Below are 12442 nucleotides of genomic sequence, written 5' to 3'. Positions count from 1 at the left end.
AACAATCGCTTAAAATCTTCCTCCAATTATTAATGAGAATATAAGTCCCTCCCATCCCACCTTTCTCTCCGAACTCATACAACAAGATGGCTTTTATCACAAATGGGGGGTGGTGGGGGGTGGTGGTGTATCTTTATTCTCACAATTAGTACATTTATTTTTGAAAAGGAAAAAGAAAATTACTGTGGATAAAGTAACACTGCATATTCTCAGAGTTGGACTTTTCTGATAAGCCATTTGGTCTGTCAGATACAGTAAACTGAGGAAAAGAATTATTGTGATGTATCTCCCCCACCTAAATCAATTTTTTATAAAATTAGTCTTCTACAAAGAGGCAGTACCTAACATTCTAACACAAGGATCAAATCAAAGCTTTCCCCTAGAACAAGGCCAAAGATGAAAAAAACCCAACATCCCTCCCAAGGCCAGCCACAGACGAAAAAAACCCAACAACCCTCCCACACAACCCTACATCCAGGCTTAGTTCAAGTCCCAAATAATTCATGATTTTATCTGTATTTACATATAAACACACATTGTACAAGAAGTTATTGTAAAATCTGATCAAAAAGTAACTTACAGACTCTTATCACACCCAAGTTGAGAAAGTTAAGTTCATAAAACTTTAAACCCAGAAGTTAATTTCACTCAAAGCTTATAAATCCTATTTGTTAAATAGGTTAATAACATACTTATCAGCTAAAATACAGCAGCTGCTTTTAGTATACTCCAGTCATAGCATTACTACCCCCTCCCTCAGTCTCAGCCTTAGCACAGAGGTAAGAAAATGTTATTGTAAAATGAACACTGCAAAAAACAGGACAAAGAATTTTTTAGCTTCTTAATTATATTTTGTTTTCATTGCTTTTTACCTGATAGGAGAAACTTTTCGGTTTAGATCCTATTTAAATACGACCATATATCCTCTATCTCCATCCACTTCCTCGATATTTAAACAAATACATCAACATGAAACATACTATTAAATCCTAGCCCACACATAATAGACTATTTTCCAATGTAGAACATACAATACATTAAAGCAACATCCTGAAGCCAGGCATATCAGCAGCACAAGTGAAAGTAAACACGTTATTCTCTGTTAAATTAAAAGTTAAAAAAAGCAATACAGGCCAATCTCCAACTCTTTAATTTAATTTCTGCTATATATAAGTTGTTCGTTTACCTGCTAATGGCTTGTTCCTCATCTGTTATTCCAGTCTCCCTGAATGCCCTGTTTGATTCCTCCAAACTCAAGGCAATTGCCCTCTGAAGATCATCTTTATCATCTCCAGTGAGATCAATCACATCTGAAAAGCAAAACTATCTTTCTCAAAATTAAAAGTGAAACAGAATGAAAGGCAAGTCTTACTGTACAGGAGAGAGAGCCCACATGGATTGCTGAGCGCCATTCCAGTCCATCCCTCCTGTGCCCTATGCTCTTTCAACCACTAACCCTGCTAACGACTCCCTTCCACCTCCAAGCCAGATAAAAAACTCGGCAGCTTGCTCTTGCTAACATGGGATGCGCAATAGTCTTCCTTCCTCCTAATGATCTTAAGTTTCACAAAACTATGGGACAAATTTAGGAGTCCATGGTTTCTGAAAGCCCTCTTAAAGCAATACACTTAAATGTATTACTTCAGCTACCATAATCAGTTGCTTCCAGGGAACACATCATGAAGACAACCCTCTCTTAAAAAGGAAACCTTAACAGAGCATAGTTGTTTTTCCTTTCTCATGGAGGAACGTGTGCAGAGTTTTCCCAATACAGCCCCAAATTCTACAAGTATTTCTATGCGATGGTGAGCCAAATACTTTCACACAGTTTCATAACATGTGGGAGAGTTACTTAATTAACCTAATTCTTTCCTATCCTGTCTGTGCATTCCTTTTCTGAACATATTTAAATCCGATTTCTGTCTACTGGAAGTATCCCATCTCAACAGGAGAATTAAGGAAACAAATACTGAAGTCAAATGAGGATCCATACTTGTACATGTGGGGAATGCTGGATGGGTTACTCGCCAGCTACTGCAGATGAAAACAACCCTCCTTCTGCCTTCCTTTCCATCTCCCATTAGCTAAAGTATCAGATACTAACATACCCCATAAACCTCTCTGTTTCCTAAGGGTAGGAACCACACTCCCCACCCTGAGTGAGGAGGGATTTCGCTACCCACATCACACCATGACACCAATCATCCTCCTGTCAGGCACAGCCATGCTTTCAGAGCAGCCAGGCCCAACAGGAATGTCCATCAACTGCACACGACCTTCAGAAAAGCCAAAGTCCCTGGTTATCATGATTTCGAGGGCCAAAAGTCTCATTTTGCAAGTCAGCCAGACAGAAAGAGAGAGAAAAGCGCAAAAGAGACTTTTATGTGCAATATTAGACACACATGGAGCGTTGACTGGTTTCCATCTCCCTCCAAGGCCACAGTTTACCCGAAGAGCTATGAAAGGGACTCCTCTCCAGCCTGGAATTTGGGCGTTAGAAGCTAAAAAGACTCTGGGAGAAAGAGGTACAGATTCAAACATGATGATTGCTCACAAAGAGAGATGAGCAGCTTGTCTGCATTTTTCCTTTCACAGGCCAGTTCAATTACTCATACCCAAAGAGCTTCTCTGTCTAGCTTCTGCCTTTTCTCCTGGATGGGCTGACTCTCTGTAGAGACAGCTTCCCCTATTTCCCTGGGCTTACTTGTCTGATATTTCTCATTGGATCAAAATAAAACACTGAACTTATGATATAAAAACCATTGCTATAGCTGGGGATGAACAGAAAATGGGATGACTTGTCCTCACAGAAAGCTGAAACTGAAGAGAAGTTGTGAAAGAAACTTTTGTGTTAATAACAGCATTTTCAAAAACTAGTTTTCAACTTAGCCCTGTTTCCCCCAAATAAAGATAGCTGAATTTCTATTTTATTTAGTGAGCCTTTAAAGGAAGCGCTCTTACCTGCAAAGTAAACGAGGCAATTTGGCATGATCTGCAAGTATGGAAAGATGCTATGACCCCAAAAGCAGCACTCCATGATTTTATTCTTATGTCTTTTATAGTCAGCTCAGATCTTCCAGCATATCAAAAGGATACTTCAACTCAGATGGCTGAAATTCTACTTCAGAAGTACTAAAGCAGTTACGAGAACCACCAGCAGAAGTCTCACCCAGAGTAGTTTTGATATATGAGCTGCCATGCTGAGAACAATATAATTCTGGCTAAAATAATACCTCAGAGCCTGGGTCACAGACAGGCATGGCTCTGTTCTACAGCCTGAGAGCAGAAAAAAGGCTAGAAAGGTTGACAGCGATGAGAAGATCCTGTGACCACACACACTACCTCTTATGCTCTAAGATGTGGTGCGTATGACTGCCCATTTGCAGGCAGTCACACACAAGCACCTCATCTCCACTGGAGACAAGGTGTTTTTCTGAAAGTAGTAATAGTGGTCACCACTGAAGATGGAGTAAGACTCAATCCAGCAGCCACACATGCTGAGGGAGATGTACAGGATTACACTGATCACTTATTTACAGAGGGGATTATTCCTTTAACTAGTTTCTAGTCAGCTAAGAGTGATGAAATTCTTATACAACAACAAAAAAAGAAAGTTTGATTAAGAAGTAAATGCCTTTATGTGGGCAGTATTTTCCAGAAAAGAACTCAAACCTAGCTGAAAATTATGTTGTTAATAAAACTGCTATACAAACAAAAAAGAAACCAAACCAAACCACCACCACAACAAAAATCTATCAAGGTCAACTCCAACTCACACTTTCATTAAATTATTCAACTTCTTTGCAACTCCCTAGCTCCTTAATGTTTATTAATCTATACCACCCCGCTATGTGTTCAGAAGTTTATTACCATTCATATTACCAGTGATCACATCACTTTAATGTTAAAAACCCCAAATCCTTGACTTCCACTTTCAAGTGGATCAACACAATGGTTTCCTTTGGCATGCAAGAGTTTTGGAGCAGACAACACAGGATTCTCTTGAGAAATTGTGTTTTTTTCACATATACATTGTTCTTGATCTGCATGAAAAAAGACAATGCAGTGAAGGCATGCTGCCAGATACTACCACCACATGTGAGTGGTGCAATGAATTTATGTCACAGGGGGTTTACACCTAGCATAAATTACTTCAGAAAAATACATTTCTAAATATCAGCTGACACATGGCAACCTACTCAATGCAAGTTTTCAGTTTGTAGCAAATGTAAAATAAAAATGTTTGGGAGGTTTAAGCTGATGTATTTTAGCTCATGTTTGCTGTACTTGGAGAAGGTCCAAGGTCTTTTTCAGCATCTCGGCTGACACAGTAACTCATTAAGCTGCAACAGCTCACGTATGACTTGAATCCTAAATCACAAGATTATAAAGAGGAGATCTCAATAGAAGTCATAACAAGGGGAACAGCCTGAGATTAAACTCCTCTCAAAAAAAAAAAATCAGCTTGTCTGCACAGTTTGCATTCCCATCAGTTGGTTATAGATTATACAAATGTAAATATATTACACGAAATTCATGTAGGGTTTTTTGGCTTTGTTTCAAAATATCTTCATGTTTTGTAAACTCTTACATGGGTATTCCTTCTTTTTTTATTTTTAGTGAAAAGATGTCTGATTTTCAAGCAGTTATTCTACAAGTATGGTCACTTTGCCTTCTCACAATCATTAATGAATTCAACATTAACCTAGTTTTAAAGTTACTTTGCCTCAATTTTACAGTGTTAATGACTGTTTATTTTATAGCAATTAGTAGTGTAATAGCAATTAACAATTCATTCATGAAACTGATCTAAGGAAGTTTCCTATCTGACCAACTGATTTGTGTGTTCAAGATCTGAGTTTGAAGGGGGGGAAAAAAAAAGCTGACTTTTATCCAAAGTACCTATCAGACACATGCGTTCCCTCTGATAGGCCGAAGGATGCATTTCATAAAGGTATTAAAAATAATGCCACTTCTCCAAATTTATAGTTACCTGACTGTCACAGAATGACAGAATGGTAGGGATTGGAAGGGACCTCTGGAGATCATCTTGTCCAACCCCCCTGCTTGAGCATTTCATTTATATATGCCGACTCTGTACTACTGCTCTCATTTAAGCCACAGAGTGCTTTAGTTCTCACTGCCTCATCCTCATAAAGGTACTTCTTGCTGTATATCACGCAGCCTTAGAAAATGCAAACGTTCTTAACTAAGCCATGGCTGCTAAATAAACAAAAAAGTTCGCTTCTGAAAAAAATCTTTATGAATGAAGAAACTGCTTACCAGAACAGTCTGGCTTAGTGCATTCATGACGTTTATTAAGCTAAAATTAACATGCAGAATTATTCAACTGTTTTACTAAGAAAGGTATTTTTGGTTTACAACGTTGTTATATAATAATGTGTGCTACTGGTACATAAGATCCAGAGTTTGACATCGTTCATAATTCTAACAAAGCAATTTTAATTGTATATTGAAATTTGTGACAAACATACTAGTGTATATATAGTAAATGCACACACTATATCAATCTATCCCCATATATCTTCTTTCTTTTCTAAAAAGCTTCTTATCAATCTGTTTACTTAGGAACTTTCTGTCACCATTTGGTCCTTATTTGGCAATTGCTTAGGTCATTAAAATAATTACTGTGTTATTGACTTGTTACTTATACCAGGAGGAGGCAGAGAGTAGGAACTTCAAACTTAAGTAGGCTGGGAAACTCAGCATGAGGGACAGATCCGAAGTAGCAATTGAACCCAGGGACAGGCAATAAACAACCACAGTGATGCAACCATTGACACAGGGAGAGGAAAATGAAGGGGCAGCCTGATGGGTTCAATGGACAGGTGCCAAGTATGGAAATCCAGCAGCAAAACTCCAATTTCAACACACCAAAAATATAAAAAGAAAAAAAGTTGAGACTATATCAGTTTTGTTTATTACAAGCAGAGCTAAAATCTTATATTCTACAGTCTACCCTGCGACGTTAAATGCCATGATGGTATTGGGTTCCTACATGAAGATTTAAAGGAATTTAATTGGCTGTATATGCCAATTTTGGTTAAAACTGGATGGGGAAAGAATACACAGCATCCCAGCAGCTGCTTAGGTAACCCAAACAGCTCTGTTGAAAGAGCTAGCAAATGTTAGCCCCCACTATCTTACAGGAACTTCCTCATTGCAGCTGCATTTACACTGTGCCAGGATGACAACACATTAAACTGATGATTCTCACACTGGCAGGGATGGGAAGGACAGAGGCAGTCATGGAACAAAGGCACAAGTGACTCTATAAGATGAAAGGAGGACCTCAAGGTACAAGACTCAAGACATTTTGAAGCAGCGACCCTGCCATACCAAGCTGGAGACACTCACAGGAACCTGGATGGAGACGACATAAATAATCCTTGAACTAGAAGGAAATGTCATGAAGACACATAGCAATATCTGAGGTAGGTATGGTGACAGAAGAAGCTAGAGTCCAATTCTACTCACAGAAACAACAAAACGCACAGCTATAGAATGAGGACTAGGACTTGTGCCAAGAAGGATCTAGGAGCTACAGCTGATTCATGTCCGACCTGCAATTCACATCATCACAGCGTTGAAGAAAATATGAAGTGTTATACTGAGGTATATTGTCAGAGTACTACATAGGTATTTATGGAGATTCACCCATTTTTCTTAAGAACTCAGCTGAAGTCGTGGAGTGCCACAGTTCATGAAAAAGGCAGAACTATTAGAAAAGGTCCAGAAGAGAGACAAAAAAAACTGACAATGGGGTATAGGAAATGCATCCAAAGACTTGGAAGGAATTTGGGCTGTTTAGTTTAGATCTGAGAAAACTCAGAGGGGACATTATGATACACTGTCTTCAAGCACGCAACACTTCATCCAAGACAAGTGGAATGAAGGGTACTATAATCCCCACAGGGGATAGCACAAACAATAAGAGACTTAACCTGAAGCAAGGGGGATTTAGACAAGACATTAGGAGTCTAAAAGTAAAGACAGTGAAGCACCAAAACAAATTACTCTATAAACATTTCAGAGTCTCTAGAACAAAAGCATTTTTTAGAAAAAAAACCATTATATAAGCATCACTTAGGGGGATTTTAGGTGCAGTTAAGTCGACCTAATTGAAACAAGTTGACTGAATAACTTTTGAAACCTATGCAAAGGCTCAAACTCTAGGAACAGGAAGATATGAAAGCCAGGTTACCAGAAGAAATGAAGTCTACAGCCCCCAAGTTGGTGTGCATGGTATTTTATAGTCACATTGTATTATGTCCTTATAAAAGGACTCAAAATCTTTTGCCTTGGCTGTGGAATGTGCAACTGCAAAGACTAATAATTCAGTTTTTGTGAAAAAGAATTTTGAGCTTTCGAAAGAAGGGAGGGAGAGAATTTGTCTTGACAGCTATTTCATTTGAAGACAATACATCTTCTAAAATGTCTTCTCTTCATTCTGCTAGTTCCTTTAAGTCTGGGTTCTGCAAGTTTCTCACACAATAAGGAAATGGATAAATGCTTAGCAATGCAGTAGTTCTACTGTGCAGCCATAGATGAAAATAGACTGAATTACTGCAAATGGAAAAAAAGTTTCTAGAGAAATCAATAAAGTGAAAATATTGGAAAGTACTACTAAACAACTACTTTTATTTTGCTTTAAGTGCAGTGCCTAGGATTTATGCTACTAAGCAGAACATGAAAGTGATCTTAGATTAAAAGGCGTTCACTTGTACATTGCAACCCTAATACTTCTGCACTTTCTGCTCTCTAACAAAGTGCAGGAAGGAAAGGAAAAAAAACCTTTGCAAAGGCATCAGATAAAGCATGCATCACTCTTGACATGAAAAAGCTACACTTGCAGGTGCCTGCACATACCATTTTGAACAGACAAAAAGACAAGCATCGTGAATAACACTGATTGTGCAAGTCAGCCTTTGCTTTTAAAGATGGAGTAAATTTTAATGCAAACTCATTAATATTTCTGTAGCTGCTGAAATGCTGCATTCGCTAATAAGAGAAATGAGGTTTCCTTATACCTCCTAACATACGGGATGCAACACTCAGTTGAACGACCACTGTCACTTTTGGTAGAGCCAGTGCACAATCCAGGCTAACAGCTGACTGTTAAGGTATGACTTCCTCTTACAAACATTTTTATTTTACCCCTTAACTAAGTAACCTTTCGAAAAAAACATAGCCAGTCAAGGTCACAGAATATGTTTGATACACCTTTATACAAGGCATATATTCAAAAGCTTTTGTAAGTGGCTGGAGGTTTTCTGCAGCATAAAAGACAGTTCTGGTATTTATCTGTAACTCCTCCTCATCCCCAGTCTGGATGACTTAACTTGGTGGGACCGCAAAGCTCGGTGACTCACAACATCGTAACTTCCAAATGCATAGAGGCAGTTAAGCAGTAAGGAACAGAAAGGGTGAGTTATAATTATCTTCGTGTAATTATACTTATGTGGGATAGTAAAAGGGAGTCAAATTTGAAAGGCAAGATACTGTCAGCAACTCAGCATAGTTAGTGAGAGGTGCTAATAGCATTCTTTGTAGAAGAGAATGTTGATGGTTGGAGCTATCATTGCTGAATATGTTTTCCAACTGTGCCCACCCTTCCATCCTCTTCTCCCAGGTCATCCCATGTCTTTCACCATACTCCCTTACATGACAGTACTTACCAGTGCAGGGCCCTGAACTTTGTCCAGCATCTTCAAAATTCATAATCAAAATAGTTACAGACAAGCAGATCCCAACAAACACAATTGTAGGGTTCTGCAAGAAGCTTTCACTAGATCTCTACAGATAAGAGGGCTCTATGGTCAGAGATTGGTTTAGACTTTTGTTCTGCTCTGGGTGTTTAGTTCGTGCCCCACAAGCCCTCCAAAAAGAAAAGTTGGCCAAGATGCCTTTATCTCATAACATGTTTTCAGTCTAACTAAAAGAAAAAAGGCTGGCAAAGGGCTCTTATCTTTGCTGCGGGTGAGGAACTGACCAGACACTAAAGATGTTAAAAAAAAAAAAGTCTGCCTGTTTTTACCACAGCAGTTGGTGCTTCTTGATTACTGACTCATAGTGCTATATAACTGTAAGGAATATGGGTCTGCCTTCAACCCTCCAGAAAAAAAGAGAATCCTGAAATTAAGCTTGGAAAGTGCAACTCAAGACTTACTCTCTTCAGATTCACCATTAATCATCAGAATGTGGACTCCGCAGGCTTGACTTTGCCTTCTCATATCCCTTGTCACCTCATATCTTCAATATGGTTGCACAGCACAGTAAGCGACAGCAAAACTAAACTCTTCTGTTAATGGGACTGCTAATAGATCTAATTAAACGCAAACGGCAAGAGAATCTAGCTTACTATTCCACTGCCATAATAGATCTTCAGTACTGGAGACTATGACTACAGCGGTAAGTTTGTTGAAAGTAGTCTCCATTTCCTCAATATCAATTTTCTGATATTGAAAATTAAATACGTGTGGGATTTTGTGTGTGTTTTCTTTCCAAAGGAGGGAAAAAGAAAAGCAAAAAGAAAAAGGAGAAAAAAACCAAACAAACCCCAAAACTTAGTGGGGGGTTAATACAACTACCTATAATGCACTCAGGGCATTTTATACAGGATTGCTAGTAATACCAACAATTGAAATGCAGTTTTCAGATCTGAGATGTTGTGAATAAGCTCATCCCTAACTGGAAAAAGAAAAAAAAGCAGCACACCCCGATGTTTATGTCAAGGTGCCAAAGACAAAAAGGCAACTGTACAATTGACAAGGAGATCTAACAAACTTCTTTATAATGGTGCCACCGTAGCCACCCCAATATTAGTGAAATGAAGAGGAAAAGAATCATACTGTGGGTGAAGCTGAAATAATTCTACTCACTACTTAAAAGCTACATATATGTACTACATATATGATCAAAGGATCAATATTTAAGATATTCCACATCTATGTTTAGAATGTTGGAATGTAAATACAGTATCAATAAACTATTTTACAGAAATCAATCCCACTACAAAACTTCCTTTGACTTTTTCTCTCATGTTATTTCCCATATTTATTTGCAAAACACATTTAGCATGTTTAACACATTTAGCATTTAACACAATTCCCCCCACGTCCCCATAAAAATAACTATGCACATAAGCAAAGGAATAGAACCCTGCAAGGCTCAGAGAAATACAGGTTGTGGGGCCTCCTGCATCATCTAAATAAAATGGTTGAAAATTAAGTATATTTAATGTTAATTTCACATCTGAAATGCCCACTTCTGCTCCAAAATGCATACCTAATCTCTCGCTTCTCCCTTTGGGAAAATCATCCCTGCCAGGAAGAAGCTACTCTTAAGCATATTAAGCTTTAGCATATTAAGACAGACATTCACAGACTCTTCTCTAATTTTATTTTGACAGAAGAGGACTCAGCTTTTGCCTTTAATTATTTACCGCATGACCCCAAAATAAATCCTATAATGGGCGAGGAGAGGAAAAAGAGATTGCCAACCCAGCTATTCACTCTCTGATCACTATCATACATACATGTAAAGTAATGCTTAAGGATAGCTCAAATGAAAAAAAAAAACCACACTGAAATAAGGAACAAGAGAATACATAATCTAAAAATTGTTAATTATGAATTATCAGCAGATTAACAGTCATCTCACAGGCAAATTTTTAGTTTCTTGCCTTTAAACTAAACTTACGAAAAGAAAAAATACCTACTGGTGTCTGCCTGGCTGCCCACGCTGATGTATCTGTCATTTCCAGGAAGGGCGGTTTGATAGTAAGTTGCCTCCTCTAGCTGGGGAACCTTGGCATTCTTCGCGGTGAGGAAAGCCACGGCCAACTCCAGATTACCGTTGCTGTCCTTTAAGCATCAACAAAACAAGACGTGAGTGTCCTCTCAACATTTTCCAGTTTTTCTTAACAGCAAAGGACAACATTACAAGCAACTTATAAGATTAGTGACACACTGTATTTTCAGGTGAAATATTGACTAGGAAAGAAAGTTTCCAAACTTTACATAATTCTGCATATTCACTATTTTTAACCAAAAAAAAAGAAAATATCTTATAAAAATTTGCTTTGGTAGAATTCCACTTATTTCAGAAAAAATTTAAAGGTCTTGTAGTGTAGGTCAGCCCCTCAACAAGCAGAATCAGCAGTCTCAGACTTCAACAGCAGTCAGCTGAATTCTTCTGAAAAATCTACCATTTCATTTTTAAAGCCAGAAATACTGACTTTCAAGGGGAAGTTGTACACATGATTTATGCTGAATCTGAAGCAACAATATATATATAAAAATATCTAAATAAATATATATATAATTTAAATTCACTAAATCCTCATTTACCGTGTATAAATGGCTAAAAAGCTCTGCTTGAGGGAGACAAGGCATTTTTTAATTTTTTTATAGATATATATATATTTGGGAAAACAGAACACAGAGAGACCTGCCACTCTTTACTTGTATCAAAGAGCTCTTCCGTGCTGTGGAAGAATTTATAATGGTTGGGGGGAAAAAAAAACAAAACAGTGAAACTATAGCAAATTAGCAGCAGGTGGCAGGTTCAAGGAGAGTTCTTCAGGCTACATACTGAGCAGGACCTGTCCACGACAGAAAACAACTATGTCTTGACAAGAAAACAACACTTAACTCCTTAGGAGCTGACCAGCTGTAGTAGCACCAAGATATCTCAAAACACTTTAGCCAAAGGTCAAAGTCAAGTCAGACCATTCCTGTCTTTTCTGTTTTGAACACCAGATTGATTTTTATGTCAGTACCCAAACAGATCAAGATTCCTTCTAAAGTGAATAAGCATCATTATTAGCTCTTCCCCCCTGAAATAAATCTAAGAAATATTCAAGCTGGGAATGGAAGGGAAGAAAGGGGAGATGAGAGGAAGAAAGGGTGGAGTGAAAGGGTGGAGTTTATGGCTTTCACAGGCAGTTAAGATGTACACATTCAGCTACAAGTCAGACACATCCATCTTACCTTCAGTGCCTGTTGTAGTACCTGGATGTCATTGATACCAGTTATCTCCCTCAGCTGATTTAAAAATGTTTGCTGGTGCTAAAAACAAAAACAGATCAAAATAAGATAAAAGCCAAATAACTGCAAAACCAATTACTTACAAACATTAAAAGTATCTCCATATAAGCTTTATGCACCACAAAGGGTTAGAGCCTTTGTTACTCGAGTTTGTCTTTGTTTCTGCAACTTGGGCACTATTATTACCCCAGTGTAATGTTTTTGTTCGATTGGGTTTGGGTTTTGGTGTGTTTGTTTTTTTTAAAAAAAAAAAAAAGATGATGGGTGAGCTTATGTAACATGGGTTTAAGAAACCTAAAGCCGCAATTGCCCTTCCTAAACAAATAAAACTCCATAGCTTGATCTTCAAAGGCAGGAGGGGAAATAGTTGG

At 38.0% G+C, this 12442-nt stretch overlaps 1 protein-coding gene across 4 annotated transcripts in view; it reads right to left on the bottom strand.

The window, feature by feature from the left end:
• USP25 (ubiquitin specific peptidase 25) overlaps positions 1-12442 on the bottom strand; it is a 94941-nt gene that overhangs the window by 60566 nt on the left and 21933 nt on the right. For 3 of the 4 annotated variants that reach the window (XM_064469984.1, XM_064469993.1, XM_064469999.1), the window contains exons 2-4: positions 12015-12092; positions 10742-10886; positions 1187-1310 (exon numbers count right to left, since the gene is read on the bottom strand). In XM_064469984.1, coding sequence (XP_064326054.1) covers positions 1187-1310; positions 10742-10886; positions 12015-12092 — 347 coding nt within the window. Of the gene's footprint in view, positions 1-1186; positions 1311-10741; positions 10887-12014; positions 12093-12442 lie in introns of those variants that run through there. The other variant, XM_064470003.1, reaches the window with a different exon arrangement.

This window comes from Phalacrocorax carbo, chromosome 1 (assembly GCF_963921805.1).
Source record: "Phalacrocorax carbo chromosome 1, bPhaCar2.1, whole genome shotgun sequence".
In the NCBI taxonomy this organism is placed as follows: Eukaryota; Metazoa; Chordata; class Aves; order Suliformes; family Phalacrocoracidae; genus Phalacrocorax; species Phalacrocorax carbo.
Note: the sequence above shows the minus strand (reverse complement) of the source record. Positions and strands in the feature narration are given on the sequence as shown.